Genomic DNA, 20,742 nt, shown 5'->3' with positions numbered 1-20,742 from the left:
ACAGGAAATAAAGCCAACATGAACAGGAAATAAATATTGGTTCGTGAGCGCCAGTCAGAGTGACCACTATGTTCGTTATGTCTGTGTGTCTGTCTGTCTGTCGTCTGTCTGTCCAGAGCATGACTCTGTGGACTTTGATCCGATCTTGATAAAGCTTGGTTATGTGTTCGATATCAATGTCAAGTTGTGTTTTCCTGGATGAGGGCGTGCTACGCCCATTGTGGGTGGAGCCACGCCGAAAAAATAGCCATTTTTCGGGGGTAGTCGGATTAAAAATCTATCTTCTCCTCGGGAATTGACTGACTGGAATGGGTTCTTCGGTATTTGAAAAGCAAAACGAATGATCTAAAACTTGTCGTTGTGCGACTTTTCATTTTCGTCCCAAGGTCAAGGACACAAGATCAAAAACTTAGAAAATTGGGAATTTTGACATAAAAATCATCCGACCGCCCAAACTTTGAGAGGGAGGATGACAATTTTAAATTATAACTTGGTCAAAAATTATCACAGTCTCATCCTTGACTTCTGAAACAATCTATATCGTCAAGTACCGCTCGTAAGCCATTGTAATCTTCAGACTTGTTTATTTTAAAAATAGATAATTTTTTTTTAAAACACTCGTACAAATAGTGCAGGATCCTGTCGGGCCACTCTACAGAGTTTAGTGAAACAACTAACACCGGTGAAATTACAGAACATTTCAATGGCACGAAAATTAACAAATAATAAAAAAATGATGTTGTTTCACATTCAAGTAGAATTCACAACCAGGGTCAGGGAGTCGACGGTGACATTTCACAGTCGAAAGGCCAAAAGAGAAACACCATAATGTTCGACTTGGTCAACCTTGCAGCATCTTCAGTGTTGTTCTTCATTCACTCCAGCCATCTGAAAACAAAACAAAATGTAAAGAAAAGTGCCTGACAGGTATTGATAAACCTTATTAATAAAGAACGTTTATTACATCAAGGTACGTGTAGTCATCTGTAGATGAACGGTCCATTTTAAACTCTTCACCTTCTGGAGTCTTCATGTATTCAGGGTTCTCAAACCGTGCAGTTTTGACTTCCAGGAGCCGCCGGTTGCGGAAAATGTAGAACCCAGCAGCACAAGCCAGAACAAGCACTGGGGGAGCAGTTTGTTCAGATCAGCTGTGAAATTTCATTGATCACTTGAATGGAAGCACATTGACAAATCAATGGAAATTGTCTGAGCCAAGGATGGAACAAAATATACTGACGTAGTGAGACAATTACAGCAGCTGCTGCTGGAGAAGAGTTGTTTCCCTTTCCTTGAAGAGCAGCTTCAGCTGAAAAGTAAGAACGCAATGAATGCTGGGAGTGAAGGATGGCTCGTTTCATGCATTGCCAAATGTCATCAGCAAATGCTGCAGGTTGGATAACGGGTGGAAGCTCGAATAAACAAATAAATAATATTGGAATGCAAACTATAAACATGATTAAAACCAAAGTCGTCAATCGTCCAGTCATTGAGTTAGAACGACATGGTGTGGACAAGCAAATCAAACGTCAATACAATCCATGAACATACTGTTGCGGATTCGCGCCCGCCGGCGTGCGAGCGGCCACGTAACTCGAATCGCGGCACGTCGCCCACCGGACGGACAATCCCGTCGTGACCCTCTCGGATTAACGCCGGGAACTAGTCACGGGTGGGCCTTTCGGCCTCACCACGATCGTGCCAATCGGCCCCCCGCGTGGGATAGGGTTGTTCGCCAAATTCGACCTACCTAAGTACCCACAGGGAGGGTAGACCGGGCGATCGCACCTCGCCGCAGGTCGACTTCGGACACGGGCCACTTTAAGCGACCCGTTCCGTACTATCGGAATAACCGAGCGGTGTTATCTTCAACCTCGACGGTTCGATTAATTATTGGGCGTATTTAGCCCACGACCAACCCTTTACGTGAAGTAAGATGGAGATTCAATAAAGGAAAAGACGAAGCGAAACGGGAAAAACAGTTCAACATAAAGCACATTTATTCCGCGGCAAACGGAAAGCACACATATACAATTATACACCAAAAGCAAATGTAAAAATGACACGACAATTCTGCACAAAAAGCAAATGTAAAAGAGAAACACAATGCAGATCTACTACCGACTACCGAGCACACGGCAACACTTATACAGTTTTACTTCACAGACGGCGCCGACAACACATATACTCAAAGCAAAAGAAAAGGGACCACCCTCAACGATGAGGGGGGCAGACGGGCCTGGGGCCGAGACCGCGTCGAGCCTACCCGTCTGGTGATGAGCCGCAAAATGGCGGTGGCGCCCCGACTCCGCGGGCCTTGCTGGCACTGCCTGGAAATGGGGTGGGAACGGGGCCCCCTTTTCACACTGTCTCAGCGCGGGGGGAAACAGGAGGGGGTTGTTGATGCTCGGGGGAATGAGGATATCTCGCTGGCTTGGGTCCCGCGACGAGCGTCTCCACCGCGACCTCGGTCGCGTTACCGGCCTCCCCTCTCCGCAGCTCCCCGACTCTGACACGAGCGCCCTCTCGACTGCCTTCGCCGCCGCCACCTCTCCAACTCTCCCCAACTCCGTCCAACTGCTTTCTCTGACTCTTCTCTTCTCAACTCTCCTTGACTGACTCAACTGCCTTTTCGGCGAGCGAACGTGGCCCTTTATAGCCCCCGGGGCTTCGCTCCTTCACCTTCGACCCTTCACCTCTGGCTGGCTCCCCATTGGACAGAGGAAAAGTGGGTGTGAATGATTTTTGATCCGCGAATCTGCATATAGCGATCATACTCCGACGCACCTGGAGGCGGGGCCAAATCGCCCCACGCTCGCTGATAGGACGGAACAGAAGTGGGCGTGAATCGTTTTTGATCCGATTTCTTCGGAAAGGCTGGTGTTTTTGCACCCGCTGCTCGGTGCGCGCCCTGCACGAGTCCAGGATCGGCGACCACAAGCGGCGCGGGAATGGCGGTGATGCGATGGTTGCGAGAGCGAGATGTGACGGTAAGGGTCGTGGCTGTGGTTGTGAAGCGGAGTTGCGGTTGGTGGTTGTTGTGTGATGGCTGTTGAGACGTGGTTGGTGGTGGTTGTGGTGGTAGTAATGGCGGCTGGTCCAAAATAAAGATAGTAAAAGAAAAACGGCTATCCTGAAGGGTCGCAGCCCGAATGAATGACATTTATTCCCTCTAAACAATGGGTTTGGGCCTAACTACACATATACTTACAGAGATATCTTACCGAAGGGACCTGAATGGTGGTTTGCGAATTTCGTCAACCACAACAATACTGTTCTCCCAAATCAAAACAACAAACCTGTGTGGGGAATTGGGAGGATGGTGATACGTGGTGGCTTGGATGTTGCAGGTACGACTTTCCGCACAGGTGCAAGAGTTGTCTCACTCGTGGAGCCAGGTGCAAGAGTCGTCTCACCCGTGGTGCCAGGTGCAAGAGTCGTCTCACCCGTGGTGCCAGGTGCAAGAGTCGTCTCACCCGTGGTGCCAGGTGCAAGAGTCGTCTCACCCGTGGTGCCAGGTGCAAGAGTCGTCTCACCTGTGAATCAAATAGTGAAGGGATTAAAAGCTCCTGTTAGACATTTCACAAACTTCAATTCGAGCCTTTAAACCGAGGAAAAGTAAACATGATACCTTTCATTGTCGATGTCATGCCGGGAGTTTTCCTGGGAATGTCAGTCGGTGGTGCAGGTGCAAGCTCACCTTCACCTGTCAATGCACATGTTGGAATAAATATGAGATCATGACAATGAACTAAACACAATTCATGGTCTCCATTATGGGGGAAAGCTCTGAAGGGGTGGAGGAGAGCGAGGCCTCACCACACATCACTACACACTCCAGGAGTCTCATAAAACAGAGAGAGGGAGGTAGTGGGGAGGGAAGGGGGTGTTCTGGACGTGCGTTTGATCGGAGGACGTGAGGGAAAGAGGGGGGTGGGGGGGTGGGTATGATCCTCGAATGCCGACATTAGTACAGGATTGAGTGAAATTGGGAACATTAAAACATCATATTCAAACGGGTTACACGAAACATTAACAACGCCAGGACACCGTCCAGAGACGTCCGTCAGGAGAGGGGAGGTGTGGGGGGAGGAGGGGTTGGAGGAGTTAAGTGTGAGGGAAGGGGAACGGAAGGAACGATGTTTTCCTTCAATCATGGAAAAATCCACACCAGTGTTTGTGCCTTTATTTAATTTCCACACGTACGATAACCTCGAAAATCTCTTGTTAACTTGAGAGACGAATTGTGGAATTGATCCGAGCAGCAGCTCTGACTGATAAAAACAAAGAAAAACAAACAAATAACTTTCATTTGTCCAATTCACACATTCTTTGACCCCTGTTCCTCTCCTCGACCCCCAGAGAGTTGTCTGGTGGTGGAGAGGGTTTCGGAGGAGGATAGTATGAGGAGAAAAGAAGGCAGTGTGAGGGGAGGGAAGGGAAGGCAACGTCAGGGGAGGGGAAGGTAGCCTGATGGAAGGGGGAGGCAGCGGGAAGGCAGTGTGACGGGAAGAGAAGGCAACCTTAGGGGAATGGAAGGCAGAATGAGGGGAAGGGAAGGCAGTGTAAGAGCAAGTAAAGGAAGTGTTAGGGGATTAATGGCAGCATAGCAGGGTATTCCATTAGTGATAAAACACATCCAAACAGAAACGTATTCTTTGTCACCGCCGTGTTCTCGATAAAACCACGAGAGAGCATTTAAATACTACATCCCAAACCCATACCATCGACCTGGAAAAGGACTCCCGGCATATTAACCCCCTGCCCCCCATTAACGTTTTCCAAACCTCCTCACAGTCCATGGAAAACGTGCACCGGGAATCAGCTTCAGAAATAACCTCAACCAATGAATGCACAGCGTCTTTACCACAATCAATCTCATCGGCTCCGTTATTGCAATCTTCGTCCCCATCGCACAGCCAAGTCTTTGGTACACATTGATTTGTCACCGGACCACCACATGCAAACTCCGCAGGACGGCAGCTCCTATTGTCTGAAACAAAAGCAGTGTAAGGCATCCCCATCACAACTATTGAAATAAGACCACATGTCTGTTTTGTTTTTGTAATGAAGGTGGGAAAACCAGGCCGATGAGCTCAAAGATAGTCAGAGCACCAACAAAGCGGTCATGTTAATATGCTTAACGAAAAATATGGGATAATTAAACTCAATATTAGAATATAAAACAGTACTTGAACTCACCACAGGTTTCTGGAGCTTCATCAGATCGGTCAGAGCAGTGCACCTTTCCATCACAAACCCAATTTGAAGGTAAGCATTTACCTCCACCACAAACAAAATAATGAGGTGGACAGGTGTGAGAAGCTGCGTAATCCACAACAAAAAGAAAACAAGAAAAATACCAATCAGAGATTGCACACCCTCACCAGGAATTGTGTTGTGTGGTGTTTGTGCAATGGTGTGTTACGTAGTTAATAAGAGATGTAATCAGAACTTCCATTTTATAACTGCTGGCATTGATGACCGGGTACCAAGCCGGCCAGGAACCAAGCCGGCCAGGTACCAAGCCGGGTACCAAGCCGGTACCAAGCTGGGTACCCATCCATGTACCAAGGAGTGCTGCTTTGATGGGACACCTGACCCTGACCCATGAAGTTTTTATGAATATTCAACTTAATTTAGAATGAGATTAAAATAAATCAATGCAAATGGAAGACCAAATCGGTGCAGTCCTTCATTACAGTCATCAGAATCCAATCCAATCCATTGGGATCATACTCTGCAGAGAGCATCAGTGCTGCCAAAGTAGTCTCCTGTCCTGGACGGGTCACCACTTCAACACAGGATACTTGAACAGCTCAATCATCCCAACAAGCTGGTACGCAGGTTGCTGACCTCAGAAGGATGGCAGGCAGAGACAACCCCAGCTGGTATTAATTGAACGGCCAAGCAGGATTTGAACTCAGGACTCTCGTGTCCCAAACCCACCAATCTAACCATTAAATCAACAACAGGCATACAAACATTGCAATAGTATTCACTTAATAGATGTATGTGTGGTCAGGGTGCAACTGGTGAAATTCATACACGTATTGTCACATGGCTTCACAGATGGCTTCACGCATGGACGGAGTCGTAATGGTCTGATGGGTCTGAGGATCTTCAAGGTCTTATGGGATTTTGTGGTCTCATAGGATTTTAGGGTATTTAAGGGTCTTCAGGCTCTTGATAGCCTTAAAGGGTGTTCGGGGTCTCAAGAGGTCTTTGAGTTCTTAAGGGTGTGTAAAGGTTGAGGTGGTGAATGAAAATACCCTGAGGACAATCCCTGGATCAGACTTGGTCTGTGTGCTAAATGTGGTGGTTGCCAGCGAAGCGGGCTTTGCAAAAAAAGGTGAACAGACGACAACTTTTATTTATGAGATGACACTTTGAACCTCAACAGAAATAGCAAGTTAGAACATTCCAATGGACATCTTGTGTGTTTTATATCCAGTCTGGCACCCTGCCTTGCTCTTTACAAACTGGCAACCCATTTTGTGCCCACAAATTGATTTGTTGACAGATTGTAACGAATCTGAAACCCATGAGCACTCAACATTCAGGTCCCCATTGCTCAGTTATTTCAATAAGTAAATGTGGATGGATTGCTACTTTGCCCTCTGTCTAATAGGGATTAAGTGTGCATGCGCTGTGAAGTTATTCTATAGATAGGATTTTTACACTTATAACAACAACAACACGCCTTCACCTCGCTTCCTCAACCCGACGCCACAGCGCCCGCAGTGGGCGGAGTTCAAGGAGGGACCTTGCGGCGGCTCTCGACCAATCAGGGAGATGCGAGCAAGTTTGCCGTCGGTCGTCCAATGGGCGCAGAGCGAGCTGCAAGAGAACCAGAGCCCCTTTGGGGGGCGCGGAATCGAGACGCCCCGACACGCCCCCCCCGACCAATCATGGATAGACGACCGATTTCCCCCCCGGCGAATGAGGCATGCAGAGAAGTGAGACACGTCCCCCCCCCCGCCCCCAAGAAAAAGAGGGAAGAAATAGACGGGACGGCACAGTCATCTGGCTTCTGGTCTCGTCTCGTCGCTGGTTTTTGGTCTCTTCTCGTCGCTGGCTTCTGGTCTCGTTTGGTCGCTGGCTTCTGGTTTCGTCTGGTCGCTGGCTTCTGGTCTCATCTCGTTGCTGGCTTCTGGTATCATCTCGTCGCTGGCTTCTGGTCTCGTCGCGTCGCTGGCTTTGGTCTCGTCTCGTCGCTGGCTTCTGGTCTCGTCGCGTCGCTGGCTTTGGTCTCGTCTTGTCGCTGGCTTCTGGTCTCGTCTGGTCGCTGGCTTCTGGTCTAGTCTGGTCGCTGGCTTCTGGTCTCGTCTGGTCGCTGGCTTCTGGTCTCGTCTCGTCGCTGGCTTCTAGTCTCGTCTGGTCGCTGGCTTCTGGTCTCGTCTCGTCGCTGGCATCTAGTCTCGGCTGGTCGCTGGCTTCTGGTCTCATCTCGTCGCTGGCTTCTGGTCTCGTCTCGTCGCTGGCTTCTGGTCTCGTCTCGTCACTGGCTTCTGGTCTCGTCTCGTCGCAGGCTTCTGGTCTCGTCTCGTCGCTGGCTTTGGTCTCGTCTGGTCGCTGGATTCTGGTCTCGTCTCGTCACTGGCTTCTGGTCTCGTCTCGTCGCAGGCTTCTGGTCTCGTCTCGTCGCTGGCTTTGGTCTCGTCTGGTCGCTGGATTCTGGTCTCGTCGCGTCGCTGGCTTCTGGTCTCGTCTCGTCGCTGGCTTCTGGCTCGTCTGGTCGCTGGCTTCTGGTCTCGTCTCGTCGCTGGCTTCTGGTCTCGTATGGTCGCTGGCTTCTGGTCTCGTCTCGTCGCTGGCTTCTGGTCTCATCTCGTCGCTGGCTTCTGGTCTCATCGCTTGCCGAAGGAGTGTGATGGAGCCCGACGCTGCCATCCATACCCGGTGCTTGCGGCGGCATCGAGCTGCGGGTTCAAGTCCCGCCGAGCCGGATCGTCAAGGGCTGCACGAGGCAGGAAGGACCAAGATAGCTCTGGTTTCCAGCTCATCTTTCCTCGAGCTGGGAACCTTCAATAAAGACCTCGAGGTCCATCTTCTTTTGGGGTATTTGTGTGTGCGGGTGTGTCCTTGGGCCCCGTCTACAAGTAGAAACTGTGAAGTGGCTGTGTTTGCTTGTACATTGAATGCATTTCTTACAGTCGGTTTAACTCTGCTCTTGTGTGTTCCCTTGCCCACTTTATAAATAAATCCCCTGTTAAATGTTTCAGCTCGTTTCTGTGTTTCTTTCATTGGTTTAGCACGGTGCGTGTTGGGAAATTGGGAAGCGGCAAATTGTAACCTCGGTAACCATCCGCTCGGGTTACGCACGGTTCGAGCACGCTAACGGCTCGTTCCGCTCGAGCTCCGCGAGGGTGAATTTCCCCAGTAGTTTGGACGACATGGGTATTTAGGAAAATGGAAATTGTCAATCGACCCTATCCCACGCGGTCGACCGATTGGCGACCTTCAGTCCGATAAGGGACCGGAGTTATCCGGGGTGACAACCTATAAATTCCGGGTGATCAGTGTAGCTGACTCTACTGCTCCATCTCGCGGTCGTGCTCGCCGCCGAAACTCAGCCCCACAACAGCATTTCCTCCTGCAGAGAAATGGCTCGTTGTTCCACATCAAAAACATTGAAGCAAAAAGCAAAGATGAAGTCATCAGGAGGAACCTTGATAGGATTCACATTTCAGATGCTGCTCCTCCACCCTCAACCCATCCAAGCACAGCCAAGTGAGCCTTATTTGAAAAAAAAAAGGAACAAGAACCCACATCAAAAAACTAAATAATTCTGGCTGCCAGACCATGCGTCCGATCAAGTTGAAATTTAAAACATGTGTTCCCCATCATGACGAGATGACATTTGTGAAGTTTTACATCAATTGATTAAGCGGTTCCAAAGAAAATAGATGTATGCGGTTGTGGAATTGATTAAGCGGTTGTGGAAATTCACAGAACATCATTCAGGTTCCCCGAAGATCAGTTATTTCGATAAGTATGTGTTTCAGGTTAGGATCCCCCCCACCGATGTGTAAAGGGCTGTGAATCTTTGAGGGAGTCATTATTCTTTACTTTCTTTTATTTTAAAACATCGCAACACAGCCATCTCCTCGACGAACAACGCCATCTCCACGCCAACCATCTCCTACAACGCGAACAAACATCGCAATCATCATCTCCTACAACGTGAACAAACAACACCAACCGCCATCTTCTCGACAAACAACACCAACCGCCATCTTCTCGACGAACAACACCATCTCTGCGCCAACCATCATCTCCTCCAAATGCGAATAAACAACCCCAACCATCATCTCCTGAAAAAACAACGCGAGCCGATTTGCATATATGGATCACAGGACGGCTTCCCCGAAACCACCTAGTGACGTCGGACACATGGGGCTTCCAGTGAGGCTTTGGAGGGGTGAGAGGTCGGAGGTGAAGAGTGGGTGGGGCCCGGCCTCCGGTGAGAGTTCAAGGGGCAGCTCGCCCCCACCTATAAAGGGCGGAGCTCGCCCGGAGAGAGCAGTAGTCAGAGCTGTGGAGAGAAGTCGTCGCCGGGCGAGCAGTGCCAGTCAAGGCTTCCGAAGTCGGTGCCAGTCGGGAGGAGAAGCCAAAGTGCCAGCTGCGGTGGAGTCCAGCGAGTCGTCGGAGTCCGGGCAAGGACAGCCAGCGGCAGCGGCGGAGCTTGGTGGTCTGGGAAAACGACCCTGACGGCGGTCGAGCAGCGTCGCTGAGGTAGTGGATGGGTCAATAAAGAGCATCAACTTTAAAAGAGCCAAGGACCCGTTCACTCCTCCGAAAGCGTCACCGGCCGCGCCCGACAAAAGGCCCCGACGAGAGCCGGACCACCGAGGGGAACCAAGCAGCCACTCAAGCCGCTCCCCCAGCTGCTCAAGCCGCTCAAGCGAATGGCACGTTGCGACACAAGGGCCAAGCAGAGACACCAGGGGTCACCGACCCGAACACCTTCGAGCCGTCACAAGGGGCTGCCAGGTAACCTGCATGGCCTCTTGTGAGCCTTCGGTCATCCAGGCTCCGAGTTGGAATAAAGGCTCACGGGCCCGTTCCTTTTCTGGGTTTTGTGTGAAAGTGTCCTGTGGCGCCTTGTCTTTAAAAGTAGAAAGTGGATTTCTACTTTCTTTTAATTATAAGCAGATTTAAGTGCATGTCTGTACATCAGTGAATAGTCATCGGCTGCAGGCTTTGCTCATGTCATGTCCCTTTCCCCCATTGATTGCTTGCTTGTTTAATGAATGCCACGTTGTTTGAATGTAAAACTGCTCGTTGCATCCATTTCCTCCCATTGACTTCCACGGCGCGTTCGGGAAATTAACAGGCTGTTAAAGCCAATAAAAGTGGTCATTTGGTCCGACGGAACTTATTGATTAAAACCGCTCGGCATCGCACACGGATCGAGCGCACTAAGCGGCTCGTTTCCGTACGAGTTCCGTCGAGGTATAAATTCTCGGTAATTCTGTGTGCGCGGATAATTCGGTATCTCGAGATTCGGCGATAAACCCTGTACAGCGTGGACAGAAGATTGGCAGTTTATGGTGCGTTGAGGCATCCGTAGCAGGTTTCCGGAGTTGTCCGGAAGCTCCAACTGAATACCGATTTTCGGCGGACGCTCGACTGCGGTTGGGGCCGTAAGCGGTCGTGCGTGGTGTCGAACCGGTGAAATTCGTAACAATATGCTTAACGAAAAATATGGGATGATTAAACTCCATATTAGAATATAAAACAGTATTTGAACTCACCACAGGTTTCTGGATCTTCATCAGATCGGTCAGTGCAGTCCAAATCTCCATCACAAACCCAATTTGAAGGTAAGCATTCACCTCCACCACAAACAAAATCATGAGGCAGACAGGATTGAGAAGCTGCGTAATCCACAACAAAAAGAAAACAAGAAAAAGATCAATCCGAGATTGCACACCCTCACCAGGAATTGTGTTGTGTGGTATTTGTGCACTGTTGTGTTCCGTAGTTAAGAAGAGATGTAATCATAACTACCATTTTATAACTGCTGGCAGTGATGACCGGGTACCAAGCCAGGTACCAAGCTGGGTACCAAGGCAGGGTACTAAGCCGTGCCGCTTTAATGGGATACCTGACACTCACCCATGAAGTTTTATTTTTTTTTTTATTCAATTTAATTCAGATTGAGATTAAAATAAATCAATCCAAATGGAAGACCAAATCGGTACAGTCCTTCATTGCAGTAATCAGAATCCAATCCAATCCATTGGGATCATACTCTGCAGAGAGCATCAGTGCTGCCAAAGTAGTCTCCTGTCCTGGACGGGTCACCACTTCAACACAGGATACTTGAACAGCTCAATCATCCCAACAAGCTGGTACTCAGGTTGCTGACCTCAGAAGGATGGCAGGCTGAGTCAACCCCAGCTGGTATTAATTGAACAACAAAGCAGGATTTGAACTCAGGACTCTCGTGTCCCAAACCCACCAATCTACCATTGAATCAACAAGCATACATTGCAATAGTACACAATTAATAGATGGATGTGTGGTCAGGGTGCAACAGATGTAATCCATACATATATCGTCACATGGCTTCACAGATGGCTTCACGCATGGAGCGAGTCATAATGGTCTTATGGGTCTAAGGATCTTCAAGGTCTAGTACAGGATTGAGTGAAATTGCGAACATTAAAACATCATGTTCAAACGGGTTGCACGAAACAACACACGGACACCACCCAGAGACCTCCGTGGGGGGCGGGGGGGGCTTTTGGAGGGGGTAAGGGAAGGGGAACGGAATGAAGGAAGGATGTTTTTCTTCAATCGTTGAAAAGTCCGAACCAGTATTTGTGCATTTATTTAATTTCCACACATACGATAACCTCTAGAATCTGTTGTTCACCTGAGAGACGAATTGTGGAATTGATCATTGCAGCAGCTCTGACTGATAAAAACAAAGAAAAACAAACAAACAACTTTCATTTGTCCAATTCGTACATTCTTTGACCCCTGTTCCTCTCCTCGACCCCCAGAGAGTTGTCTGGTGGTGGAGAGGGTTTCGGAGGAGGATAGTATGAGGAGAAAAGAAGGCAGTGTGAGGGGAGGGAAGGGAAGGCAACCTCAGGGGAGGGGAAGGTAGCCTGATGGAAGGGGGAGGCAGCGGGAAGGCAGTGTGACGGGAAGAGAAGGCAACCTTAGGGGAATGGAAGGCAGAATGAGGGGAAGGGAAGGCAGTGTAAGAGCAAGTCAAGGAAGTGTTAGGGGATTAATGGCAGCATAGCAGGGTATTCCAATCGTGATAAAACACATCCAGACAGAAACGTATTCTTTGTCACCGCCGTGTTCTCGATAAAACCACGAGAGAGCATTTAAATATTACATCCCAAACCCATACCATCGACCTGGCAAAGGACTCCCAGCATATTAACCCCCTGCCCCCCATTAACGTTTTCCAAACCTCCTCACAGTCCATGGAAAACGTGCACCGGGAATCAGCTTCAGAAATAACCTCAACCAATGAATGCACAGCGTCTTTACCACAATCAATCTCATCGGCTCCGTTATTGCAATCTTCGTCCCCATCGCACAGCCAAGTCTTTGGTACACATTGATTTGTCACCGGACCACCACATGCAAACTCCGCAGGACGGCAGCTCCTATTGTCTGAAACAAAAGCAATGTAAGGCATCCCCATCACAACTATTGAAATAAGACCACAGGTCTGTTTTGATTTTGTAATGAAGGTGGGAAAACCAACAAAAAACCAGGCCGATGAGCTCAAAGATAGTCAGAGCACCAACAAAGCGGTCATGTTAATATGCTTAACGAAAATATGGGATAATTAAACTCCTTATTGGAATATAAAACAGTACTTGAACTCACCACAGGTTTCTGGAGCTTCATCAGATCGGTCAGAGCAGTGCACCTTTCCATCACAAACCCAATTTGAAGGTAAGCATTTACCTCCACCACAAACAAAATAATGAGGCGGACAGGTGTGAGAAGCTGCATAATCCACAACAAAAAGAAAACAAGAAAAATACCAATCAGAGATTGCACACCCTCACCAGGAATTGTGTTGTGTGGTGTTTGTGCAATGGTGTGTTACGTAGTTAATAAGAGATGTAATCAGAACTTCCATTTTATAACTGCTGGCATTGATGACCGGGTACCAAGCCGGCCAGGAACCAAGCCGGCCAGGTACCAAGCCGGGTACCAAGCCGGTACCAAGCTGGGTACCCATCCATGTACCAAGGAGTGCTGCTTTGATGGGACACCTGACCCTGACCCATGAAGTTTTTATGAATATTCAACTTAATTTAGAATGAGATTAAAATAAATCAATCCAAATGGAAGACCAAATCGGTACAGTCCTTCATTACAGTCATCAGAATCCAATCCAATCCATTGGGATCATACTCTGCAGAGAGAATCAGTGCTGCCAAAGTAGCCTCCTGTCCTGGACGGGTCACCACTTCAACACAGGATACTTGAACAGCTCAATCATCCCAACAAGCTGGTACTCAGGTTGCTGACCTCAGAAGGATGGCAGGCAGAGACAACCCCAGCTCGTTTTAATTGAACGGCCAAGCAGGATTTGAACTCAGGACTCTCGTGTCCCAAACCCACCAATCTAACCATTAAATAAACAACAGGCATACATTGCAATAGTATGCACTTAATAGATGTATGTGTGGTCAGGGTGCAACTGATGTAATTCATACACGTATTGTCACATGGCTTCACAGATGGCGTCACAGATGGCTTCACGCATGGACTGAGTCGTAATGGTCTTATGGGTCTTAGGATCTTCAAGGTCTTATGGGTTTCTGTAGTCTCAAAGGATTTTAGGGTATTTAAGGGTCTTCAGGCTCTTGATAGCCGAAAAGGGTGTTCGGGGTCTCAAGAGGTCTTTGGGTTCTTAAGGGTGTGTAAAGGTTGAGGTGGTGAATGAAAATACCCTGAGGACAATCCCTGGATCAGACTTGGTCTGTGTGCTAAATGTGGTGGTTGCCAGCGAAGCGGGCTTTGCAAAAAAAGGTGAACATACAGACAGACGACAACTTTTATTTATGAGATGACACTTTGAACCTCAACAGAAATAGCAAGTGAGAACATTCCAATGAACATCTTGTGTGTTTTATATCCAGTCTGGCACCCTGCCTTGCTCTTTACAAACTGGCAACCCATTTCGTGCCCATGAATTGATTTGTTGACGTATTGTTACGAATCTGGAACCCATGAGCACTCAACATGCAGGTCCCCATTGCTCAGTTATTTCAATAAGTAAATGTGGATAGATTGCTACTTTGCCCTCTGTCTAATCGGAATTAAGTGTGCATGCGCTGCGAAGTTATTCTATAGATAGGATTTTTACACTTATAACAACAACAACAACACGCCTTCACCTCGCTTCCTCAACCCGACGCCACAGCGCCCGCAGTGGGCGGAGTTCAAGGAGGGACCTTGCGGCGGCTCTCGACCAATCAGGGAGATGCGAGCAAGTTTGCCGTCGGTCGTCCAATGGGCGCAAAGCAAGCTGCAAGAGAAACAGAGCCTCTTTGGGGGGCGGGGAATCGAGACGCCCCGACACGCCCCCCCGACCAATCATGGAGAGATGACCGATTTCCCCCCGGCGAATGAGGCATGCAGAGAAGTGAGATACGTCCCCCCCCCCCCAAGAAAAAGAGGGAAGAAATAGACGGGACGGCATGGTCATCTGGCTTCTGGTCTCGTCTCGTCGCTGGTTTTTGGTCTCTTCTCGTCGCTGGCTTCTGGTCTCGTCTGGTCGGTGGCTTCTGGTTTCGTCTGGTCGCTGGCTTCTGGTCTCATCTCGTCGCTGGCTTCTGGTCTCATCTCGTCGCTGGCTTCTGGTCTCGTCGCGTCGCTGGTTTTGGTCTCGTCTCGTCGCTGGCTTCTGGTCTCGTCGCGGCGCCGGCTTTGGTCGCTGGTCGCTGGCTTCTGGTCTCATCGCGTCGCTGGTTTTGGTCTCGTCTCGTCGCTGGCTTCTGGTCTCGTCGCGTCGCTGGTTTTGGTCTCGTCTCGTCGCTGGCTTCTGGTCTCGTCGCGTCGCTGGCTTTGGTCTCGTCTCGTCGCTGGCTTCTGGTCTCATCGCGTCGCTGGCTTCTGGTCTCATCTCGTCGCTGGCTTCTGGTCTCGTCGCGTCGCTGGCTTTAGTCTCGTCTCGTCGCTGGCTTCTGGTCTAGTCTGGTCGCTGTCTTCTGGTCTAGTCTCGTCGCTGGCTTCTGGTCTCGTCTCGTCGCTGGCTTCTGGTCTCGTCTCGTCGCTGGCTTCTGGTCTCGTCTGGTCGCTGGCTTCTGGTCTCTTCTCGTCGCTGGCTTTGGTCTCGTCTCGTCGCTGGCTTTGATCTCGTCTCGTCGCTGGCTTCTGGTCTCATCTCGTCGCTGGCTTCTGGTCTCATCTCTTCGCTGGCTTCTGGTCTCGTCGCGTCGCTGGCTTTGGTCTCGTCTCGTCGCTGGCTTCTGGTGTCGTCTGGTCGCTGTCTTCTGGTCTAGTCTCGTCGCTGGCTTCTGGTCTCGTCGCTGGCTTTGGTCTCGTCTCGTCGCTGGCTTCTGGTCTAGTCTGGTCGCTGTCTTCTGGTCTAGTCTCGTCGCTGGCTTCTGGTCTCGTCTCGTCGCTGGCTTCTGGTCTCGTCTCGTCGCTGGCTTCTGGTCTCGTCTGGTCGCTGGCTTCTGGTCTCGTCTCGTCGCTGGCTTCTGGTCTCGTCTGGTCGCTGGCTTCTGGTCTCTTCTCGTCGCTGGCTTCTGGTCTTGTCTCGTCGCTGGCTTCTGGTCTCGTCTTGTCGCTGGCTTCTGGTCTCGTCTCATCGCTGGCTTCTGGTCTCGTCTCGTCGCTGGCTTCTGGTCTCCTCTGGTCGCTGACTTCTGGTCTCGTCTCGTCGCTGGCTTCTAGTCTCGTCTGGTCACTGGTTTCTGGTCTCATCTCGTCGCTGGCTTCTCGTCTCGTCTGGTCACTGGTTTCTGGTCTCATCTCGTCGCTGGCTTCTAGTCTCGTCTGGTCACTGGTTTCTGGTCTCATCTCGTCGCTGGCTTCTGGTCTCGTCTCGTCGCTGGCTTCTGGTCTCGTCTCGTCGCTGGCTTCTGGTCTCGTCTCGTCACTGGCTTCTGGTCTCATCTCGTCGCTGGCTTCTTGCCTCGTCTGGTCGCTGGCTTCTGGTCTCGTCTCGTCGCTGGCTTCTGGTCTCGTCTCGTCGCTGGCTTCTGGCTCGTCTGATCGCTGGCTTCTGGCCTCATCTCGTCGCTGGCTTCTGGTCTCGTATGGTCGCTGGCTTCTGGTCTCATCTCGTCGCTGGCTTCTGGTCTCATCGCTTGCCGAAGGAGCGTGATGGAGCCAGACGCTGCCCTCCATACCCGGTGCTTGCGGCGGCATCGAGCTGCGGGTTCAAGTCCCGCCGAGCCGGATCGTCAAGGGCTGCACAAGGCAGGAAGGTCCAAGATAGCTCTGGTTTCCAGCTCATCTTTCCTCGAGCTGGGAACCTTCAATAAAGACCTCGAGGTCCATCTTCTTTTGGGGTATTTGTGTGTGCGGGTGTGTCCTTGGGCCCCGTCTACAAGTAGAAACTGTGAAGTGGCTGTGTTTGCTTGTACATTGAATGCATTTCTTACAGTCGGTTTAACTCTGCTCTTGTGTGTTCCCTTGCCCACTTTATAAATAAATCCCCTGTTAAATGTTTCAGCTCGTTTCTGTGTTTCTTTCATTGGTTTAGCACGGTGCGTGTTGGGAAATTGGGAAGCGGCAAATTGTAACCTCGGTAACCATCCGCTCGGGTTACGCACGGTTCGAGCACGCTAACGGCTCGTTCCGCTCGAGCTCCGCGAGGGTGAATTTCCCCAGTAGTTTGGACGACATGGATATTTAGGAAAATGGAAATTGGCGATCGACCCTATCCACCGCGGTCGACCTATTGGCGATCTTCGGTCCGATAAGGGACCGGAGTTATCCTGGGTGACGACCTATAAATTCCGGGTGATCGGTGGAGCCGACTCTACTGCTCCATATCGCGGCCGTGCTCGCCGCCGAAACTCAGCCCCACAACAGCATTTCCTCCTGCAGAGAAATGGCTCGTTGTTCCACATCAAAAACATTGAAGCAAAAAGCAAAGATGAAGTCATCAGGAGGAACCTTGATAGGATTCACATTTCAGATGCTGCTCCTCCACCCTCAACCCATCCAAGCACAGCCAAGTGAGCCTTATTTGAAAAAAAAAAAGGAACAAGAACCCACATCAAAAAACTAAATAATTCTGGCTGCCAGACCATGCGTCCGATCAAGTTGAAATTTAAAACATGTGTTCCCCATCACGACGAGATGACATTCGTGAAGTTTTACATCAATTGATTAAGCGGTTCCAAAGAAAATAGATGTATGCGGTTGTGGAATTGATTAAGCGGTTGTGGAAATTCACAGAACATCATTCAGGTTCCCCGAAGATCAGTTATTTCGATAAGTATGTGTTTCAGGTTAGGATCCCCCCCACCGATGTGTAAAGGGAATTTTTCGTGTGCCGGGCTGTGAATCTTTGAGGGAGTCATTATTCTTTTCTTTCTTTTATTTTAATACATCGCAACACAGCCATCTCCTCGACGAACAACGCCATCTCCACGCCAACCATCATCTCCTACAACGCGAACAAACATCACAACCATCATCTCCTACAACGCGAACAAACAACACCAACTGCCATCTTCTCGACGAACAACACCATCTCCGCGCCAACCATCATCTCCTCCAAACGCGAATAAACAACCCAACCATCATCTCCTCAAAAAACAACGCGAGCCGATTTGCATAATTGGATCACAGGACGGCTTCCCCGAAACCAGCTGGTGACGTCGGACACATGGGGCTTCCAGTGAGGCTTTCGAGGGGTGAGACGTCGGAGGTGAAGAGTGGGTGGGGCCCGGCCTCGGGTGAGAGTTCAAGGGGCAGCTCGCCCCCACCTATAAAGGGCGGAGCTCGCCCGGAGAGAGCAGTAGTCAGAGCTGTGGAGAGAAGTCGTCGCCGGGCGAGCAGTGCCAGTCAAGGCTTCCGAAGTCAGTGCCAGTCGGGAGGAGAAGCCAAAGTGCCAGCTGCGGTGGAGTCCAGCGAGTCGTCGGAGTCCGGGCAAGGAGAGCCAGCGGCAGCGGCGGAGCTTGGTGGTCTGGGAAAACGACCCTGACGGTGGTCGAGCAGCGTCGCTGAGGTAGTGGATGGGTCAATAAAGAGCATCAACTTTAAAAGAGCCAAGGACCCGTTCACTCCTCCGAAAGCGTCACCGGCCGCGCCCGACAAAAGGCCCCGACGAGAGCCGGACCACCGAGGGGAACCAAGCAGCCACTCAAGCCGCTCCCCCAGCTGCTCAAGCCGCCCGGCCGCTCAAGCGAATGGCACGTTGCGACACAAGGGCCAAGCAGAGACACCAGGGGTCACCGACCCGAACACCTTCGAGCCGTCACAAGGGGCGGCCAGGTAACCTGCACGGTCTCTCGTAAGCCTTCGGTCATCCAGGCTACGAGTTGGAATAAAGGCTCACGGGCCCGTTCCTTTTCTGGGTTTTGTGTGAAAGTGTCCTGTGGCGCCTTGTCTTTATAAGTAGAAAGTGGATTTCTACTTTCTTTTAATTATAAGCAGATTTAAGTGCATGTCTGTACATCAGTGAATAGTCATCGGCTGCAGGCTTTGCTCATGTCATGTCCCTTTCCCCCATTGATTGCTTGCTTGTTTAATGAATGCCACGTTGTTTGAATGCAAAACTGCTCGTTGCGTCCATTTCCTCCCATTGACTTCCACGGCGCGTTCGGGAAATTAGCAGGCTGTTAAAGCCAATAAAAGTGGTCATTTGGTCCGACGGAACTTATTGATTAAAACCGCTCGGCATCGCACACGGAACGAGCGCGCTAAGCGGCTCGTTTCCGTACGAGTTCCGTCGAGGTATAAATTCTCGGTAATTCTGTGTGCGCGGATAATTAGGTATATCGAGATTCGGTGATAAACCCTGTACCGCGTGGACAGAAGATTGGCAGTTTATGGTGCGTTGAGGCATCCGTAGCAGGTTTCCGGAGTTGTCCGGAAGCTCCAAGTGAATACCGATTTTCGGCGGACGCTCGACTGCGGTTGGGGCCGTAAGCGGTCGTGCGTGGTGTCGAACCGGTGAAATTCGTAACAATATGCTTAACGAAAAATATGGGATGATTAAACTCCATATTAGAATATAAAACAGTATTTGAACTCACCACAGGTTTCTGGATCTTCATCAGATCGGTCAGTGCAGTCCAAATCTCCATCACAAACCCAATTTGAAGGTAAGCATTCACCTCCACCACAAACAAAATCATGAGGCAGACAGGATTGAGAAGCTGCGTAATCCACAACAAAAAGAAAACAAGAAAAAGATCAATCAGAGATTGCACACCCTCACCAGGAGTTGTGTTGTGTGGTGTTTGTGTACTGTTGTGTTCCGTAGTTAAGAAGAGATGTAATCATAACTACCATTTTATAACTGCTGGCAGTGATGACCGGGTACCAAGCCAGGTACCAAGCTAGGTACCAAGCCAGGGTACTAAGCCGTGTCGCTTTAATGGGATACCTGACACTCACCCATGAAGTTTTTTTTTATTCTTATTCAATTTAATTTAGATTGAGATTAAAATAAATCAATCCAAATGGAAGACCAAATCGGTACAGTCCTTCATTGCAGTAATCAGAATCCAATCCAATCCATTGGGATCATACTCTGCAGAGAGCATCAGTGCTGCCAAAGTAGTCTCCTGTCCTGGACGGGTCACCACTTCAACACAGGATACTTGAACAGCTCAATCATCCCAACAAGCTGGTACTCAGGTTGCTGACCTCAGAAGGATGGCAGGCTGAGTCAACCCCAGCTGGTATTAATTGAACAGCAAAACAGGATTTGAACTCAGGACTCTCGTGTCCCAAACCTACCATTACATCAACAAGCATACATTACAATAGTACACAATTAATAGATGTATATGTGGTCAGGGTGCAACTGATGTAATTCATACACATATCGTCACATGGCTTCACAGATGGCTTCACGCATGGAGCGAGTCGTAATGGTCTTATGGGTCTAAGGATCTTCAAGGTCTTATGGGTTTTTGTGGTCTCAAAAGGTTTTGGGGAATTTAAGGGCCTTCAGGCTCCAAATTGTCTTAAAGGGTGTTTGGGATCTCAAGAGGTCTTAGGGATCTTTGGGTTCTTAAGTGTGTGTAAAGGTTGAGGTGGTGGGTGAAAATACCCTGAGGACAATCCCTGGATCAGACTTGGTCTGTGTGTTAAAGGTGGTGGTTGTTCGTCCAGCGGTCTTTGCAAAAAACGTGAACATACAGACAGACGACCAATTTTATTTCTGAGATGACACTTTGAACCTCAACAGAAATAGCAAGTTAGAACATTCCAATGGACATCTTGTGTGTTTTATATCCAGTCTGGAACCCTGCCTTGCTCTTCACAAACTGGCAACCCATTTCGTGCCCACAAATTGATTCGTTGACGTATTTTGGAGAAATGCTCCGTTGTTCCACTTCAAAAACATTGAAGCAAAAAGCAAAGATGAAATCATCAGGAGGAACATGGATCGCATTCATATTTCAGATTCGACTCCTCTTCCCTCAAACCATCCAAGCACAGCCAAGTAACTCTTATAAAAAAAAAGAAAAAAAAAGAAGACAGATGAAAAAATTAAATAATTCTGGCTGCCAGACGATGCTCTTATCAAGTTTAAATTAAAAACATGTG

General features: G+C 49.5%; 1 protein-coding gene across 11 annotated transcripts in view; it reads right to left on the bottom strand.

Moving 5' to 3' along the window:
• LOC147008372 (uncharacterized) overlaps positions 1-20,742 on the bottom strand; it is a 218,111-nt gene that overhangs the window by 42,337 nt on the left and 155,032 nt on the right. For 9 of the 11 annotated variants that reach the window (XM_085864715.1, XM_085864720.1, XM_085864717.1 and 6 more), the window contains 7 exons: positions 19,218-19,340; positions 12,868-12,990; positions 12,523-12,648; positions 11,888-11,929; positions 10,761-10,883; positions 5,203-5,325; positions 4,868-4,993 (listed from right to left, as the gene is read on the bottom strand). In XM_085864715.1, coding sequence (XP_085720841.1) covers positions 4,868-4,993; positions 5,203-5,325; positions 10,761-10,883; positions 11,888-11,929; positions 12,523-12,648; positions 12,868-12,990; positions 19,218-19,340 — 786 coding nt within the window. The remainder of the gene's footprint in view (positions 1-4,867; positions 4,994-5,202; positions 5,326-10,760; positions 10,884-11,887; positions 11,930-12,522; positions 12,649-12,867; positions 12,991-19,217; positions 19,341-20,742) is intronic. The other 2 variants (XM_085864723.1, XM_085864725.1) reach the window with 1 other exon arrangement.

This window comes from Eptatretus burgeri, chromosome 19 (genome assembly GCF_056783735.1).
Source record: "Eptatretus burgeri isolate ZD-2024b chromosome 19, Ebu_testis_v1, whole genome shotgun sequence".
Lineage (NCBI taxonomy): Eukaryota > Metazoa > Chordata > Myxini > Myxiniformes > Myxinidae > Eptatretus > Eptatretus burgeri.
Note: the sequence above shows the minus strand (reverse complement) of the source record. Positions and strands in the feature narration are given on the sequence as shown.